At 39.4% G+C, this 19,007-nt stretch overlaps 1 protein-coding gene across 1 annotated transcript; it reads left to right on the forward strand.

Moving 5' to 3' along the window:
• The first annotated feature begins 206 nt into the window (after window positions 1-206).
• shisa9b (shisa family member 9b) lies at window positions 207-18,718 on the forward strand. The gene is made up of 4 exons (XM_058652977.1): window positions 207-1,010; window positions 3,429-3,535; window positions 15,314-15,475; window positions 17,797-18,718. The coding sequence occupies exons 1-4, from the start codon at window positions 478-480 to the stop codon at window positions 18,177-18,179; spliced, it is 1,185 nt and encodes a 394-aa protein (XP_058508960.1). The 5' UTR covers window positions 207-477; the 3' UTR covers window positions 18,180-18,718.
• Window positions 18,719-19,007: the final 289 nt, after the last annotated feature.

A 19,007-nucleotide genomic window follows, 5' to 3' on the forward strand; every position in this document is an offset into this window, starting at 1 on the left:
ATTTAAGCCCTGTTACACAATGGACCTTTAAAGAATCCACACAAAAATAAACATCGGAGAGGTTTGTAATTAGAGCCATTACACCATGAAGGCTCTGTCTCTCTCTCTCCCTGATTCACTCACTCATTGGGTCTATTCTTCTCTCTCTCTCTCCGACAGACACAGTATAGAGGGAATCAGTCTCGGTGTTGTCTGACAACCTTCAGCTCAGTCAAGGGCAGCACATCTCTGATGCCAAACCCTCTTTCAACTACATGCTGTTTTTTCTTTGGATAATAGTTCCACTTATTGCAGAGTTACTTTAATTTATTTCACAGGGAACAACAGTGCAGGAGCCACACTCAGTGCTTTTTGTTGTTGTTGTTGTTGTTTTTACGCATCGAAGTTGGGATCAGTCTCGCCACTTTTACGCATGGCTGTGCCGCGTCTCTCCGCAGGAAGCAGCCGCGCTTCTGAGGAGTAAAAAAGTGAGCGACGATGCGGGGCACGGAGCTGCTGCTCGGCTACTTTCTGGTCAAAGTTCTGGTGTGCGACGCGGAGGGTGAGCCGGGTCACGCCACCGACGACGACGACGCGGGCGCAGCCGACGACTACATGATAGTGACCGGATTTAACGACTCGAAGGAGACGGAGAGCGCAGTCACGGAGAGTGCGCACACCGAGGACAAGTGCCGCGGCTACTACGACGTGATGGGCCAGTGGGACCCGCCGTTCGTGTGCCAGACGGGGAACTACCTGTACTGCTGCGGCACCTGTGGCTTCAGGTTCTGCTGCGCGTTCAAGAGCTCTAGACTGGACCAGACCACCTGTAAGAACTACGACACTCCGCCGTGGATGATGACGGGGAAGCCCCCGCAGAAAGTGGACGTGGCGCTGGAGTCGGCGAAGGATAAAACCAACCTGATCGTGTATGTCATCTGCGGGGTCGTGGCCATTATGGCGCTGATAGGGATTTTCACCAAACTCGGTTTGGAAAAGACGCACCGGCCGCACCGAGAGAACATGTCAAGGTAGGTCTAACAATCACTGACAATCACTTTATTCATCCTGTCATCACACATTTAAACTAATTCATATTTTTTTATATCATTACAAAAGGGTTTTCAAATCAGTCGATATCCAACAACGCGATAAAATGTCCGAAATGTAAAGATTTATAAAGTTTTACTCTATGAAGATACGAGTTAAAATCAACACACACCTGTTAAACAAAGAAACAATTCAGCTGCAAATGTGTCTATATATATATATATACCATGTATATATATCTATATAGATATATCATTGCCATGTCACAAATCACAAAGCTATATAGAAAAAAAAGAGAAGAGTTAAACCGAATGAATGTTATATGTTTTGGGATTTTGGATAATGGAGATATGCCATGGATGAGTTCACTGCATCAATTTCCTCCTTAACATGTTGCTTTTCTCAGTAGGATCATATTTGCACAATAGTGTTAGGCTATTAGACACTTTATTGGTCAGATGAAGACAAAAAAAACAACTAATCAGTGTCATATCAGATATAGTCTGCCCTAATTTTATAAAGATCGATACACCACACAAAACTCATAGACTGTATACAGAAATTTCACAAACATCACCTGCAATCAGGCACCTATTGGAGCATACCAATTGTTAATCACACTGAGTTATAAGTGAGTGAAAAGTCGGCTAATTTTTCCAATAGACTGAGTTTTGATTTGCCAAAAGTGGAGTCGCCCCCTGGTGGCTTACATATGATCTCCTTCCTGGGCTTAAATGACCTGGGTGCTGCCAATGAGTGTCTGGTCAAAAGGGGGCCAGTCAAAGAGAAAAGGGTACCTCAAAATATAATACGCGATACAAAAATATCACAATGATAATCAAAATATTGCAAGACAGTCATATATACATCACGATATCTGTCCGAGTGAAGAAAACAAAACGTTAAAAGTGCAGGATTTCTCTATTTATTCACGACATAGAGAACAACATGCATAAAGTCTATGTATTGAATGTGGATGGAGCATCTCTTAGCATAGCTTTCTCCACCATTATCCCGCTGTAAACTCCTTCTTCTTCAGCCAGGTAACTTCCACCTAAGTTTCCCCTCATACATTTGAATAGCTCCCCCGTGCGGAGACACAAAGTAGCGACGCACAGCGAGTGAAACCGACAGGGACTGTTTACTTTAGAGCTCCTTAATTTGTTCATTAAAATATTGGTATTTGCCCTGACGTACTATCGTATTGCCCGAGGAGGGACTACGGTGTATCACCAAATCGATGTTCTGACCCATTCCTAGTTCATACAGAGTATATAAGCAGCATATGACAGTTGCTTGTGAAAACAGCTGTGAAAACTGTCCAAGAATGAGTGAAGAGTGTTAGCCCTTCTGTTCCATAACTCCGAGACTGTTTTTTGATATCTAGAACATCTATCTAGAACATTCAACAAAATACTATTTCACTGCTGTAAAGATGAATATTTATTAAAAGTGGGTCATCTTGTGTAGAAATGTGAAAAAATATTTGAAGTAAGTGTCTTATTGGCCGAGAAAGGCAGAAGATTTTTTGGCTCGCTGTACTGTATATGAATGACAGCATCTCCCAGAATGCACTGCACTCGCTGCCCTGCAAGGCCATGCCCCCTTCTTACCAAGTGAAGCAGACTGAGCGCTAGTTGTGTAAACACACACATCCCTGTGAGGAATTAGATGGCAAATACATTACAGACTTGTAAATTACTTTTGTGTTTTTTTTCTGTTGTGCTAAATTGTACTGCGATGTGCAGTAAAAACAAGAAAAGGACAACCAGTAAGTTTCCATCACTTGCCGGTCAGAGATTCAGAGCAGTTAGCATGTAGGCTAACGCTATCAGCTACATTCTGCCATTGAAAACTACATTCTCAGTTTACTCTGTGGCGCAAGAGCCTGTTAGCGTAACTGTTAGCGAAGATGGCAGACACCTTGTTTACATTATGGGAATGAGGTCCCGTCTCCCTATGGGTGGGTTCTAAAAGGTGTGGAACTAGCAGTGTAGTTTCCAGTCTAGGACCAAGAAATGCCCTCTGATGACACAAAACAACAGGAAATGGGGCATTTTGGGCATTCCCGGGAAGCCGGCAATAGAACCCACAACCTTCAAGTTGTAAGATGACTCGCCACATACCACCTATATATATATATATATCCATATACCACTATAGCGTTGCCCCCTACATACTACTACTAATAGCAGTAGTATATAGGGGCGACGGTAGCTCAGTGGCGAGTCATCTTTTAACTCGAAGGTAGTTATATACTACTTCTATTAGCAGTAGTATATAACTAGTAATACAAAGCTGAGGGCAAATAAGTATTTGCCAAGTATTCTTTTAACCAAGCACAAGAAAATGCTCATGTAACAACCTTCACCTCTCTGATCATTTCCCTCGTCTTCCAGGGCTCTCGCGCATGTCATCCGTCACCCGGCCTCAGAGCACACGGACGACATCGGACTTGGCCAGCACTACGAGAACATACAGACCAGAGTGACCATCAACAGTCTCCGTAAGTACTGCTGAACTCCTACATTATCACGTAAAAAAAAGAGCAGTGTTTTCTACACCTGTATGTGCTCACACGCCGCTGCCATCTGCTTTCGCCCCAAAATCCCACTCACAACGTTTCTTTAAATATACACAAGTCTAATTTTGTCCCACATACATCCTGAATTAGCTGGAACCGGAAGTGGTGGTGGTGGTGGTGGTGGAGTGTGGGGGGAGTTAAAAAAATAAATAAATAAAATAAATAAATAAAGATACGTCCAATTTCCTGCAGGCTGGTGAAAGCAATTAGTCATGCCCTTAGCAATCACTTAAAATACACACTAATTACCGTCGACAACCTAGAACTTTCTTTCCTTCATCAGTGGCTACTGTATGTAACAATGTTAGACACCCTCATTCTCTCATTCATCAGCATCAACGCCTACGTGCACACCCACACTCACACGCACAGACAGGAAGGGTTCCTCTTATTAACACTAAAGTGGTTTACTGCTGTGACAGCTACATTCAATGCAGGTCTCTCTCTGACGCACTTTAATTTTAACTCTAATGCACTTTATATTCATGAAAAATATAACCATGTTTTTGTGTGGCTTTATTCATTATTTATGAAAAGGTACAATAGATGCTGAATTCTTTCATTTATGTGAGAAAGAAAAGTCTGATTGGGTCCAATATAAATTACACATCATGTACGGTAAAAGGTCAAGGAAAGACAAGGAATCCAGTTACAGTAGAAAATTGAAATAACAGTGAGTCACCTGAGCTGTGTTTGTTATAAACGTGTATTTTTGTGGCTTTGTTCATTATTTATGAAAAGGTAAACGCTGAATTCTTTGATTTATGTGGGGGGGTCCAATGTAATTCCACATTATGTACAGTAAAGGATAAAAGGACAAGGAATCAAGAAAGTAATTATTCAAAGTCAGGATCAAGTTACAGTCAAAATAGGTTAAAATAACAGTGAGTCACTTGCGTGTTTGTTCAACATGCATTGTTGTTTAATTTAGATAAGAAAAAAGTAGGGATGCACCAATCCGATATTTGTATCGGTATCGGTCCCGATATTGACGAAAATTCTAAATCGGGTATCGGTGACAATGGGCCGATCCATAGCGGCCGATCTATTCAGTCTAATTCCATGCTGTGCGCTGAGTGACGTCGTACGCAAGCAACACGCTGTGCGGAAGCCTACATTGTTTTCAAAATTAAGCGAGCGAAAGGATCAATTATCTGTAACTTTTTCACACTACCTCAGCCAACATAAAATCAACGGCTACTTGCAATACCTGCGCAGTAAATGTTCCGAGGAGTGGTCATCATTATGGATGGGCAACCGCTGTCGGTTTCCGGGGACAAGGGATTCTGGCTGCTAATTAGCCATCTGGAACCACGGTACGACATTGCTTTATTCAGCTGCTTTTATGTTGGATGTTTAAATCATTTTTGTACTAAACTAAACCATTAACAAAGAACTGACTGTTTATTTTGAATGTCTATCAAGCTTGTGAAGCTATTGGTTTATTTAAGATTGCTGTACTACATAATGCACATTTATTAAATAAATAAGTAATTCAGTACATTTCTATCAGTTTATATGGTTTGAGTCAAGTCTGATGTTACCTTGCACAAAAGAATGATCCCAGTCTTTTCCACACAATGAGACATACCGTTTGTTACCAAAATGTTGTGCTGTTTTTCTGTATCGGTATCGGCCCATTCAAACCTCAGATATCGGTATTGGAGGTGAAAAAAGCGGATTGGTGCATCCCAGGAAAAAAGTATAATTTGGTCCAATTTCCTAAAGTTTTTAGTGAAATAATTAGTAACGATAAAGAAACACAAGGAATGAATCAATCAAAGGCAGAATTTGGATTAAAAATCCAATTACAGTGTTAAAAGAAAATACATAATTAAATAAATTGTCACCTGAGCCCAGTTTAATGGCTTTATTCATTATTTTGGTCCAATTTTATAAAGTGTTTAGTGAAATAATTACTCCTTCTGTACAGGAAAAGTACAAAACAAACAAAGAACTAATTAATCAAAGCCAGAGTTTGGATTAAAGATCCAATTACAGTGTTGAAAAAGTTGAAATAACAATGAGTCACCTGAGCTGTGTTTGTTAAATGTGTATTTTTGTGACTTAAAGGTGACATAGACCGGAAGCTCCAATTAACGCTGCGTTTGTGTGTGTATCTGCGTCATTACCTCGTTTATGAAACCCTAAAGTTTCAGAACAAACAGTTCAGCCACTGCTGAGAAAATAGTGTTGTATTGTTTTCCTGGGCTCTGGGAAGCGGATCGACACTTCCTTAATTTGATGTCGTCATCAGAAATCCTCACCACCGTAGCGCCTCCCGGTGCGGGCACTAGTCTGGGCACATCCGGTTGCGTACATTCAACCGCAGAAGAAGAAGAACTACTCTCGTTGTAGCTGCTGAGATGCAGAGCATCCACCGTGCCAGAGGGGGAGCTGTGTATCTGAGAGCTGGCCTATCTATTACGTCACTTCCAGGTACCTGGCCAATCACAGGACAGTTGTAAAGCTCTCGTTGGCTGGCCAATCACAGCAACTGTTTGGTCTGAAACAGCGCGGCTGACGAGAGCGTCAGTGAGGAGATATTTTGATCGGCTCGTTTGCAGCGATTAGGAGGTTTTTAATCATGAAAACATGTTAATATATGTAAGTAGACCTCCATAACTAACATATATGTGTGATACAAGCATTCGATGTCACCTTTAATTCATTATTTATGAAAATGTTAACACTGAATTATTTAATTTAGATGAGAAAAGTGTAATTTGGTCGATTTTAATAATGTGTTTAGTGAAAAAATGACTCCTTCTGTGCAGAAAAAGTACAAAACAAACAAGGAATTCATTAATCAAAGCCAGTGTTTGAAATAAAAATCCAATTACATTGTTAAAAAAAGATAACAGAATGAAATAATGGGTCACCTGAGCACAGGTCTTTGTTAAACATGTATTTTTTGTGTTTTTATTCATAAAATTTAGAGGAGAAAAAGGTACAATTTGCTCCAATTTCCTATTGCAAAATTAAATAGTCAAACTGTCTCTACAGTAAAGGGAAGAAAAAAAACCCCAAGGAATGAATTAATCAAAGTCAGGATTTGGATTAAAGATCCAATTACAGTGTAACAAAGATTACAGAATGAAATAACAATGAGTCACCAGGAGCCCAGGTCTTTGTGAACACAGCTGCTGCTCTACATGTTTGATCTGAAGCAGATGTTAATAAATATCAGGGATTATCGTGTGTGCTGTGGGAAGACCACGCATCTACATGTTCTCATTAGAAATGATAAGAATACAGCTGCTGAGGTCCCTGATTAGTTTGGAAGCTTTTCCTATTAGTGAAAACAACTCAATTCTCTATTTGCTCACGACACGCAATGTTTATCTCATCACATAACAGTTACTTTTTCAGCACAAACTCAAATCTGTAAAGCACACTGGTGGAGAATGGTTTACAGTCACATGTTCCTGTACAGTATATAAGGACACGAAAAGTATTGTACCCAGCAACGCAGACGGACACTGGAACGACGGAGTTTACACAAAATCAAAACTGTTTAAAGTCTTTACGGCACGATTTTGGTATTTAGCAAACGGGAAAATTGTTTACTGGCATCAATATGATGGGTTTTTTTTATGGCAAAACAATCGTTTTAATGAAGACTGTAGTGTAAAGTAGCGTTATGAAAAGCATCCAATGTTAAATCAATATTTTGGTAAGAGTGCACAGCACAGCGCCTCCTGATACCCGGTTTAGATAAATGAAAACTGAAGATGACAAAGAATAATCAGAGTGCATACAAGTAGGGCTGAAACAATTACTCAATCGATTATTAATCAATTATTAATCAATTACTTAATGAACTATTTTGATAATCGCTTAATCGGTCTAAGTGTTTTTAAGGAATTAAAGCAAGTTTTCTGATTTCTTTGCTCCATTTAACAAAGTAATCATTCAAACTGAATATGAACTGACATTTTTGATAACAAGACAGAATATTTGACAACATCATCATTTCCAGGTTTGAGAAACACTGATCAACATCTTCTGACATTTTATGGACTCGATTAATTGAAAAAATAATCAACAGATTAATCAATTATGAAAATAATCGTTAGTTGCAGCCCTACATACAAGGTGTCAAACTTACCTAACCCACCACTTAATATCAAGTCATGAGTTACTTCTGTATGTTTTCTCATAAAGGCATTTCTTATTGTTAACTCCATATCAACACCAATGCTTTTATTTTGAAATTCTGTGTTATATCGTCAAAAAAAAAAAAATGACATCACAATATTAAGATGTAAAAATCATATATCATAATTCATATTAACCACCCCTACAGAGCAGATGCTTCCCACTTGACTGGCCACCTACTGTCCAGACTACATGCTCAGTTGGTCATTTGAGTTTGCGACCGCCACCTAAATGTGAATATTTTCTTGTTTGTTTGCTCTTGTGGACACAAACAAGCAAACACCTCACTTCAATTGACATTTTCTCCCACTTTCTGGACAAACAACTTAATCGTGGAAAAACGTATGATGTAAATGGTTAGCAGCAGCCGTTTATCTCCCTACCATAGTGGAGAAAATGCAGCTGGCTGACCTTGGGTACGGCAGTGTGCCAGCTGCAGTGTGTGTGTGTGTGTGTGTGTGTTTGCGTTTGTATCTCGCAGGGAAGTATAGGAGGGATTCTGTGTAAGTGAGCTGGCTGCAGCTCAGTTATGACTGTGGTTTTCTTGACAGCAATCCTCGCAAGGTTACAAGAGGTGAGGCGATATATATATATATATATATTCATTTATTTTACCACATGAATCCATCCCGTCCTCTCCAGCTGTGCTTTCTAGTGTGGCAGGTGTGACTATGCCCCAGCTATAATAATCACTGCATATACTGTAACGGCTACTGGTAAAAAAGCGGCGAGTGAAAGGCTTCAGTGGGAGCTTCTGTTCCTCATCTGCTGCCTGTCAAAGATAACAAAAATCTGTTCAACCCAGTTCATTAGCTCTCCTTTCTCTTCAAGACACAGATTTCTGTGAGCTGCCTTTTTTCTTTTTTTTGCGACCAGTACTATCACGTCCTTGTCCTGCTGGTCATGTGTGTGTGTGTGTGTGTGTACATGGGGCGATTGTGAAGTGTGGCCTCTTTTTTTTTTTCTTACTCACCGGCAGTCAGCCAAAAAAAGAGAACAAAGTCTCAGCTCAGTGCCAGCACTCCACTGGTGCGTGACAGTCCACTTCCATGCTGCTAGATAGAAATGTATTTTATTTTAGCTGCATTTTCATTTGACAGCAGCTGAGAAATGGTCACCAAATGTAGAGTCTGCCTATGGATTCATTTCCCACCTGCCACATGCTTCACTCTGGGCTGTTTTGGTGATTTTTCAAACCTTAAAAGGTAGGGTTGGATATCCTGGAAAAACAGTTTGAGCAGGCTATATTTTGAATATCAAAAGTCCAAGCTCCTTTCTTAAGACTTATGTCCAAAGCTACGTGCACAGTGCAGTGCCACTGCACGGCATCGGTAACCTTCGGTACTTTTCGGTGACGCTTCGGTGAAGTTCTGGATTTATTTTGATTTTATGGCCCTTTTTTCCAAAGATAACTTTCACTTTCGATCTGACAGTTATTCAATGGTTTACGAAATTATGGTACTGAGAAGCTGACATAACAAATGTTTGACGCTATGGCGTCAGACTAATGTCAAAAGTCGTGAGAGCAGTAAAACGTGCTCACGAGCAAATAATATTGCTGCACACATGCAGATATTAACATCGCCAGTGCCTCTGTTTTACGTGCGCTGTGGTCACATGTGCGCTCTCAAGTGAAGTCTGCTCTCGAAATTAAAATCTGCTTGTGAAGCTGACTTATGACAGTTTGGGGATGGAGACCAAGGAGGACACCTGCCCTCTTATGATTGGTCACTTTCAGTGTGATCACACCTACAAAGAACATCTTATTTGATTGACAGATATCACTACAAGACGTCCGGAGCGGAGAGGAACGTTAGCCTGAAGCAAATAATTTGTAATGGTCGTAAAATGGCTCGGACTCCGAATAAACAATTGCACAGACGAGAATGGGACAAATGAAGCAAAGAAACCAGAGCATATTTGTATTTAAGAAGCTGAAAAATCTGAAAACTTTTCTCAGTTCTTTTAAAAAATACTCAAACCAAATGAGTTCTTGTTTCAGCCCTAATTTATTGTTCCCTTGCTTGTTATGGGCTGTATGATTCAACTTTACATCAATGTCTTTCAATTCTGTCTCTGTGTTGTTTTTAAATGTTTTCTATACAGCATTAACACTCACAGTGTCTCTGTGAAAAGGGCTTTATACATAAAACTCCCAAATATTAAATTAGGATCTAAGTTAAGATCAAATAGTTTACACATGTATTTATGTATAATTTAGCTCAACAATGATTCCTCAGAGTGTAAATCTAACAGTGTATATATATAAAGAGCTTCAGAAGACCAGACAGATGGAAAGATATTGACTCACAGAGAAAAGAATATTTTCATCACTAAATAGAAAGTAGGTTGCCTGTAAATAAGAGCGTCCTTCTCCTTGTGCCATTTATTTCAGGGAACAAACAGCTCCCGAAATACTCCTTAAATCTTTTATGAGTTCCACTGACGTGTGTCTGTCCGTCTGTCTGTCTGTGGCGTTAACTCGACTTATTTCGCCGCAGAAAACCGCCGAGCCTTTAGCCTTACAAGTCTCCAGAAGTGGCCTACTTTCTCCCGCGCAGTCGACATGAAAGCTGCGACGTTGACTGTCACAACAATACAAAACACAAGTAAACACGAAGTCAGAACAAATATTAAAGAGGCCGATAAATAACTCTACAGCGAGTCTGGCCTGAAAAGAAATCCTAAGACTTTAAGACTTTGCTAATTTTATCTGAGACATAGTGGAAAACACAGCAGCTTGTAACGATGATTATTTAATTTGGTGGCTTCTATATTTAAGAGGATAGAACCCCAGTTTGACCTTGAATGGAGACGGTGTAGCTTACAAACGAGCGCCTGCGTGGGTGTCTCGACTAACAAGCTCTTCGAAAATACGTTTCCATTGTTGGGTGAGCTTTTCTGTCATAAGCACGAGAAACACATTTGATCTGTTTCCAATTTACAGATTTTTGGGGCTGATTCTGATGTTGGGGAAATGGAAATTTCCAATAATAATAATAATGTTGAATATATTCAAGGTTCTTGCCAGGATTTTATTTAAGTGTAATGGTTATAGCGACCAAGCGGGGGGGTTAGTGTGGAATAAAATCAAGTGATTTTTAGACAAAATAAAAACTTACTACGTTATGGTAAGAGCTGCAATCGCTTTATTCCAAGTGCAAATAAGCCTTTTATGGGTTGTACTGGCAAATTAAAGTTATTCAAACAAATAAAAAGGGTGAGGTATAATCGGTCAAATATTAGCCTCAGTAATTTTGTGGCAAAATAAAAACCTACCTCAGAAGGTAGGAGGTATGTTATTGTATTGATAGACCATCAATTATAATTGCTAATGCATGTTTCTGCTGTGTTTAATCAGTTAAGTAAATGTTTTCTTCTGAGCAAACACAAACACTGAGACTGTGAATGCCACGTTATTGCTGCAAAATGTATAATGCGGGAGCAGATGATCTAATTTGACTTTCAACTTAAATGAGACCACACTGATTTGAGAGTGAGTGTGTGTGTGTGTGTGTGTGTCCCACTTGTTTGAAAGTGAAACAGGTCAATAAGCTCATAAAAGGAACCCGACGAGGTAACTGGGTTTGATGAATGTTTGTTTCAGGTTAGAGAGGATTTAAACTAATCGTATGTTACAGTCAACAACTTTTAACACGTTTATATGAGTTTTTTCCTTTTATGGTTTTAAAGGGTTTTAATGAGGTTTTAATAGACCCCTCCATCACTGTGATTAATGCGTTATCTGCTCTTTCTTACTGCTTTTAATAAGGTTTTGTTTTTTTTTTTTAATAAAAAAAAGTGGAGCTTGTTATGAAGGAATCCTCAGTGACAACATCAATCTTCTCACATGTGTGATCTCAACCCACTTGTTTAGGTGTGGTAAATTCAAAGAGTGTCCTCTGCATGTTTTCATGAGACAGACGTTTTCAAATTAATTAGTGCGGTAGAAAAATAATCCTTGCTGACCAGTAGGGAATAAGAGCCCAATTAGCCTATTTTCTTTATTAATGATCTGTTTTTTATCGGACACATTTTGAAACAAGGACTAAGGACCCCGTTTATTTAAAGTTGGTCAGCTTTTACCATTATGTGGTGATGATATCTGCTCATATATACAATATAAAAGTCTTAAGAGTTCATAACATTTTTTCCCCCTCAATTTCCGCAGCACAAGTGATTAATCTTAAAAGTTTTGGTCACAGGAAATTAAAAAAAGGAGAGCTATAAGTAAGTAAAGAGAGCCATAAAACTTAATAGAAACAATTACAAGAGTCCCAACAAGGTATGTGCATGAGTATTCAATTAGTATTGAGTATAAAAAGTCAAAAAGTTACTGTGACTATTTGCGATATAACAAAAAGTTACAAAACAAATGTTTTTATGAATAATGGTCTTCATAAAAAGTTTTTTTCTACTCTGTGACAACCTAGTTTGTGGCGCATCTATGACTACAAGGTGGCGGCAGCAGCAGCAGCACGGATTTATTTAGTATGTAAAAGTGATGAAATTTACAAGGTTTACGAAGATAGAATTGTCCATCCCTAATCCAAACATTATTGACTACTGGCAAGGTAGTGTTACTTCCATGGTGCCATGGTTCTCAATCTGTGGTATGTGTACCCCCAGTGGAACGCAAGTTGCCTCTGGTGGAAAATCAATTCTACTGTATATACCAGGGCATGTGATCGGAGTGGAGCTGAGGAATTTTGACCGTAGAAAGTGTGTAGAAAATCTAAATCTAATCTTAATCTAATATCACTATACCAGTGTGTGAAGTATATGTGAGGAAGAAGAGGAGGATGAGAGAGTAAATTATTTTATTGGGAACAAATCTGCCTCCTGTGAAAATTCAGTAGCTGACTTTGCTCGACCTATTTACACCACTGTATTTTAACATTGGTGATAATGGTGTTACTTTGAGAGCATGATATTTTCTCATGTGGTACTTATTATAAAAAGTGTCAGAACTACTGCTCTAATGCACTACGAGGATCATATTCTATGACAGAAATTACTGTACTAATAACATACATTTATTTTGGTATTTCTGAAAGTGCCCGTAAATGAACAGATTATAATCACAGGCTAATTTCCATCTGTATTCTCTGGATGGGTTGATGTAACATACAAAATGAACACATAAATGCACTCAGTAATTGATTCAAAGTAATAGTGCTGCGACAAACGATTATTTTCAAAATCGGTCGATTATTTTCTCGATGAATGGAGTAGTCGTTTGGTCCATGAAAATGTTGAAAAATCAGTCAACAGTGTTTCTCACACCTAGAATTGATGATGTTCTCAAACCCCAAACCAAAAATGATTCCGTATTAGTTCAGTTTCTTTGTTATATGGAGCAAAGAAACCAGTAAATATTCACATGTAAGAAGCTGAAAAATCTAAAAAAAATGATGATCAAAATAGTTCAGCCCAACATAACATGATACAAGCCACAATTACACATAACCCAAACAATATCAAGTGCTGCAATACAAAATTAATAGTGAAAATAACAAATTGCACAAGTGTAGCAGAATTAAAATGTGATGAACTGAAGGTGAAAACAAAGAGGGAAAATCTGGACAATTTCTAAACACACTCTGTGACCATTTCATTTCATTTCCATTCAAGAATATTTCCTTTCCATTCAAGAAAGAACACCACAAGCATGTTCAACGATTGATTCTGTTACAAACCACATAATTCCTTTAAAAACAATCACATATTTGGATCTATGCACTGATTCTGTTTAAACCGTCGCCTGTGAACCAGAGCGTTCCACTGATCCTCCACCGATCTAAAGACAGAGGAAGAATAGGACTCTGAACATCTGTTTGCTCTGTCATGCCAGTAGGCAGGGGGCCAGTCTCTCTCTGCTGTGCACCCCTTAATTTACCAGATGTCTACTGTAGGATAAGTACAGTTTTACAAAGAGCAGTCATGACGCACCAGCTGGATCGCCACAAAAAGCCTACTCGAGGTTACAAAGTGACACCACCATGTTAGTGAAACCACTGCTGCAGTTGTTGTCGTCGTATATTCACATGCATCCGTCGAGCTCATTTACATTCTGGGAATTGTAAAAGGTCACACTAGCATGTTGGATTTTCAACAAAAACTAATTAGAGCCTGATCAGTATCGATTTTTTTTCAGGAATGACATTACTGATATTGAGTAGTGAAAAAGATTTGATTCAGAATTTGATATTTGGTGTAAATTTGCTAATGATTCCCTAAAATGTCGATATCCAACCCTGACTTCTAGATTAGGGGTGGGCCAAAATATCAATTTGGTGATATTTATCTAAAGTAAACAGTCCCTGCCAGTTTTCACACGCAGGGCATCACTACTTCAGTTCTCCCCCCGTGGTGGCACTGCTCAAATGAATGAGGGTGAAACTTGGGTGGAAGTTACCTGGCCAAAGAGGAGGGAGTTTATGGAGTGATAATAGTGGAGAAAGCTACGTTAAGTAATGCTCCATCTACATTCAACACAGACTTCATACACTTTGTTCTCTGTGTTGTGAATAAACAGAGAAATCCTGCACTTTTAACTTTTCACCGACAATGATTGTCTTGCATCACAGAATCGTTGTATCGTGATATTATTGGTATCGTGGACCATGTATCACGTATCGTGAGGTACCCTGTGATTCTCATCATCCTCTTCCTCACATATACTTCACACACTGGTATAGTGACATTTATTATTATTATTATTGTTTTGTTATTTGTTTCATTTTCTACACTCTCCAGTCAAAAATCCTCAGATCACATACCCTGGTATATACAGTAGAACAGTATTGCTCATTTTCCTTCATGTACTACAAGAGGAAGCTCGCATACCACAGTTTGAGAACCATACTAACAATCATATATTATTTGTACATTTTACCTAAATGATTACAGGGATTGGCCTTTCTGCAGGGAGTATGCATGTTCTCCCCGTGTGTGCGTGGGTTTTCTCCAGTTTCTCCGGCCCTTCCACAGTCCAAAAACATGCAGATTTGGGGATTAGGTAAATTGGACACTCGAGATCAGTATTTCTCAAACTTTTTCAGACCGAGGACCACTTGACCATAAAAAAACACTCACGGACCACCTAACTCAAAATAGCCTTAAAACAATATGCCAACTTCAACAGTTCACACATTACAACCTCCTAAAATGAACTAGTTGATTTGATATTGAAAACAACACATACATATGTCGCAAAACGTGATATGTTACTTGCTTGTCATCTCGCTGGCCACTAGGGGTCGCTCACGGACCACCAGTGGTCCCGGGAACACACTTTGAGAAAGGCTGCTCTAGATTGACCATAGGTGTGAGAGTGGATGGGTGTTTGTCTCTATATGTGGCCCTGCGATGTACCCCACCTTTCGCCCTATGTCAGCTGAGATTGGCACCAGCGCCCGCCGCAGCGATAGCGGTAGGAAATGGATGGATGGATGGATTATAGGGGTAAAATATCCAATTGCTCATTGCTTGCATTCAGTAAAAGTGTCTAAACGTGTGTGTTTCTCCCTCCTTCAGACAGCAGCCATATGAACAACATCGTTCAGACGTCGACTTTGATAGCTCAGCCGTACCCGGCCGTGGGACAGATCGCCAGTCCATACGAGCAGCAGCAGCAGCAGCAGCAGCAGCAGCCGCCTGTCAAGGACCTCAACAAGTATGCCACGCTCAAGGCTGTGGGTAAGAGACGTTGTTTACAGTGAGGCGCCATGATGATGAGAAAGCGGTTAGCGCTCTTCATCTGATCTGATTAGTAGCGGAAAAACCTGCATAATTAATCATGGATTCCTTGCATCATGCAAGGTGGTGTGCTGGGGGTTTAATTGAGTGAACAACAGAATCTGTAATCCGAGTAATCACAGGTTTATTATACATTTTTATTTATCAGCGACTCTAAATTAAATGTGGTAAGTGTTGCTCATCTCAACAGAAATCTATTTTCCGCCATCCGTAGTTGCTAATCAGCATCCTTCTCTTTTTTAAGTGGTAAATATTTTATGGTAATATGAATTCAGTGTTATTTATTTTTTTACACATACTGTACAGCAAGATTCCTGCATACACACACACACACACACACACACTGCATGCGTCATTAATAACTCCAATCCAATCTAAGACTGCCAGAAATCCTTGTCAGAAAATCAATAGTCCATCAGTGCCAACAGAGTTTGTTTATTTCAGAGAGAAGTTTGGGCTAATTTTGGAAAGTCTGCAGCCTGGGTCTGAAGAAGCAGCACATGGAAAAAGAAATGATGGGAAATACCAAAATAGTACGCACAAAACAAGACAGTGCTAAGTGATTTTTCTTTAAAAATACCGTATAAAAACATGAAAAGACGACATAATTGTAGAGTTAAAAGGTGTTGGCATGAAATGTTATACAACACCACCCTTTATATGGTTGTTGTCCCTTAATAAATAGGAGAAATACTTATTTTTATCGATTCAATCAATCAGCACCATTTAACAGACCTCATCATATTACACTAGATTACAGCCATCTGCTTTATTTCTATAGCCCTTTACGACAACCCACAAGTGACCTGAGCGCTTTACAAAATAAAAGCATGACTCGTGCAGTGAGTGAGGTCCAGTCACTTACTCGAGCAGCTGAAGCGCCACCACCACTAATCCGCCCAAGTGCCTTCAAACAAACGGATCATTAGGGAAAATAAAAATAGAGCTAATCTTAGCTAATGAGACTGGGGACAGGAGACAATCAGGAGCAATCAAAACACAAATGAGTCGTCAAGGCGTGGCGATTGGAGGCATTGATATGCTGTCAGTGTTGCCTCTGTGGTCTTTACAGATGTTAATATACCTGCACTGGTGGCAGAGTTTAATGAAGTATCTGCTGTAGAAGGATCTCCCGTCTTTATTCATCTACCAGGAAGTGTGGACAACAGCAGAGATCATAGACTATATACACAGTATATAGAAATGCTTCAAACCTTTATTCTCTAGAATGGCCATCGGGGGCAACCTTTGCACATTTCAACGCATACAGGACAACACAATTAATCAAATAAATGATAAGGGTCAGCAAAAAAAGCTTCAAAGGAACTCAAAAGGTCACTGAATCAGAAGCTTTAAAATGTTCCTCCTCTCATCCAAGAGGCTTCAAAATGTAGCGTGACATGCATTTCTCTTACTGAACTGAAATACAGCTAAAAGGGTTGTGATTCGGCTCGTGATCTTCGGCTTTCAGCAGTGTTGTCGCTAAATACACCGGACTCCTCTGTTAAATATTGAGATTTTTGAGAAATTCCTTTGCTGAATGCTGGAGATAAATGCATGTTTTCCGGATTTTTAAGTCTTTTTAACTGATGTACAGTTTGGTTTGATTCCTGTGTTGACTACCCCTAATGGAAAAGTACAAAATAACAAGTTGAGTCAAGCCGAGCCGTGCTAGAACTGTATAATGGAAACCAGTGTATCTGAGAGTCTTCACACTCTCGGTAAGACCCACCCCTTACTTCTTCCCTGGCTCCACCCCCTCATCCAAATATGATCATGTCTATTTTCAAAATCAAAAAATTAGATAGTGCTCCCCAAACTGTAAAAGAGAAATGTTAGTAGAAAATCACAGTGAAGCTTCTACAGACTTCCTTTGAAAATTTTACACAATAATAGTTCTCTCTGTGAATAACTGTTATTGTGCTGTAGTGATTTGAATAATAACCATGTTTAATTCATGGCCCTTAGTTACCACTGACATTAACTCACCATTTAAATATGAATTTAAAGTAGCAGCCGTGTTACGTGTTAATAAGTCCCAGGAAAGAAACCAGGACAGTATAGCAGCTGTTTATAAAAAAAAAGCATTACAGAAACATGTTACTTACATGTTGTGTAATTATTTTCTATGATAATGGCTTATAATTATGTTCATTTTTAGACTCTGTGTCTATGTTTTGTCCTGTGTCTGCCACTGTTCTCAGGTTACAATAAAATGAGCAACGTGAGGTCAAACACAATTATTTATGTATCTTTTTTAGCAGAGAAAGCCAACAACGGCTTCTACAGCAGCCGCCGGCAGCTGATCAAGGTGACGACGAAGGGCAGCCTTCCTATGGAAGCTGTAGATACGGAGCCCGAGCCGAGCAACCCTTACAGTCCACCCAAACATCTCTTTGCAAAGCAGAACGATCACAAATACAAAAGCCCCAGGAGCCGCAGCTCCCAGTCGCTGTGCTACAGCCCCGGCTCTGTCGCCAGTCCAGCCGTGCCGAGATCCTGGGACAGCAAGGACACGCTGGGGCTCCGGCCGAGCTACGGCCCCAAGAGACTCTGCATCATAGAGAAGGAGCTGCACACCACTCGCTACCTGCCTCCTCACCCTTACTTTGTCACCAACAGCAAGACAGAAGTGACGGTATGAGGGACTGAGGGACAAAGACAGGGATTGCAGACTGACTTGACTGTTTCACGGACTTGCTGAATGTGCGCACCTTGTATGTGCAAAGTACAAGGTGACGCCACCTACAGGTGAAGTGTGTTGCAAAAAAAAAAGAAGAGCATTCACTGTAACTCAGCACGACACAGTGATGACTATAGAGTATATATAATCCAAGTGCTTACACATAACACAAAAGCTTAATAAATCCTTTATATCAGTGACATGAAGAGTGACACACTATGTACAGTTGTCAAAACTCAGTCAGTTAGATCATCCGTCATTTCTATCGAATCAAATCGATTGTAAATAAGAACGTGTTTCTGATTTACTGTTTACTGTGGTTGAATGGATATTGATACACAAATTATTTAAAACTCATAGACACTGTTTGAAAAACACTGACACATTTTATAGGATAAAAATAAATGCACTATTTTGAGTTTATAAGTCTATGAAAATTGCATAGATAAATCGAACCAGTCCAAACTCTGGATATATCATTTAATTATTAATTATGCAAAAAGATTGAATAGTTTGTGACTTTGAATGAAAAAAATCCCCCCCCCCCCCCCCAAAAGCCAGATTGTTGTGTTTTAAATCAGAATTCGGAAGTTTTTTTCCAAAGTCAGAATTCTGGGAGACTTCTGACTTGAATTTGACTTTTCACAAAATCAGAATTCTAGTTTTATTCTGACTTCTTCTTTTTTTTTTTTAAATCAAGTCAGAACTCTGGGATTAACACCAGACTTCTCAGAAAAAATTTAACTTAAATCTTTTGTCAGAATTCTGACTTTATTCTTAGAATTCTGC

Source organism: Solea solea, chromosome 16, assembly GCF_958295425.1.
Source record: "Solea solea chromosome 16, fSolSol10.1, whole genome shotgun sequence".
NCBI lineage: Eukaryota > Metazoa > Chordata > Actinopteri > Pleuronectiformes > Soleidae > Solea > Solea solea.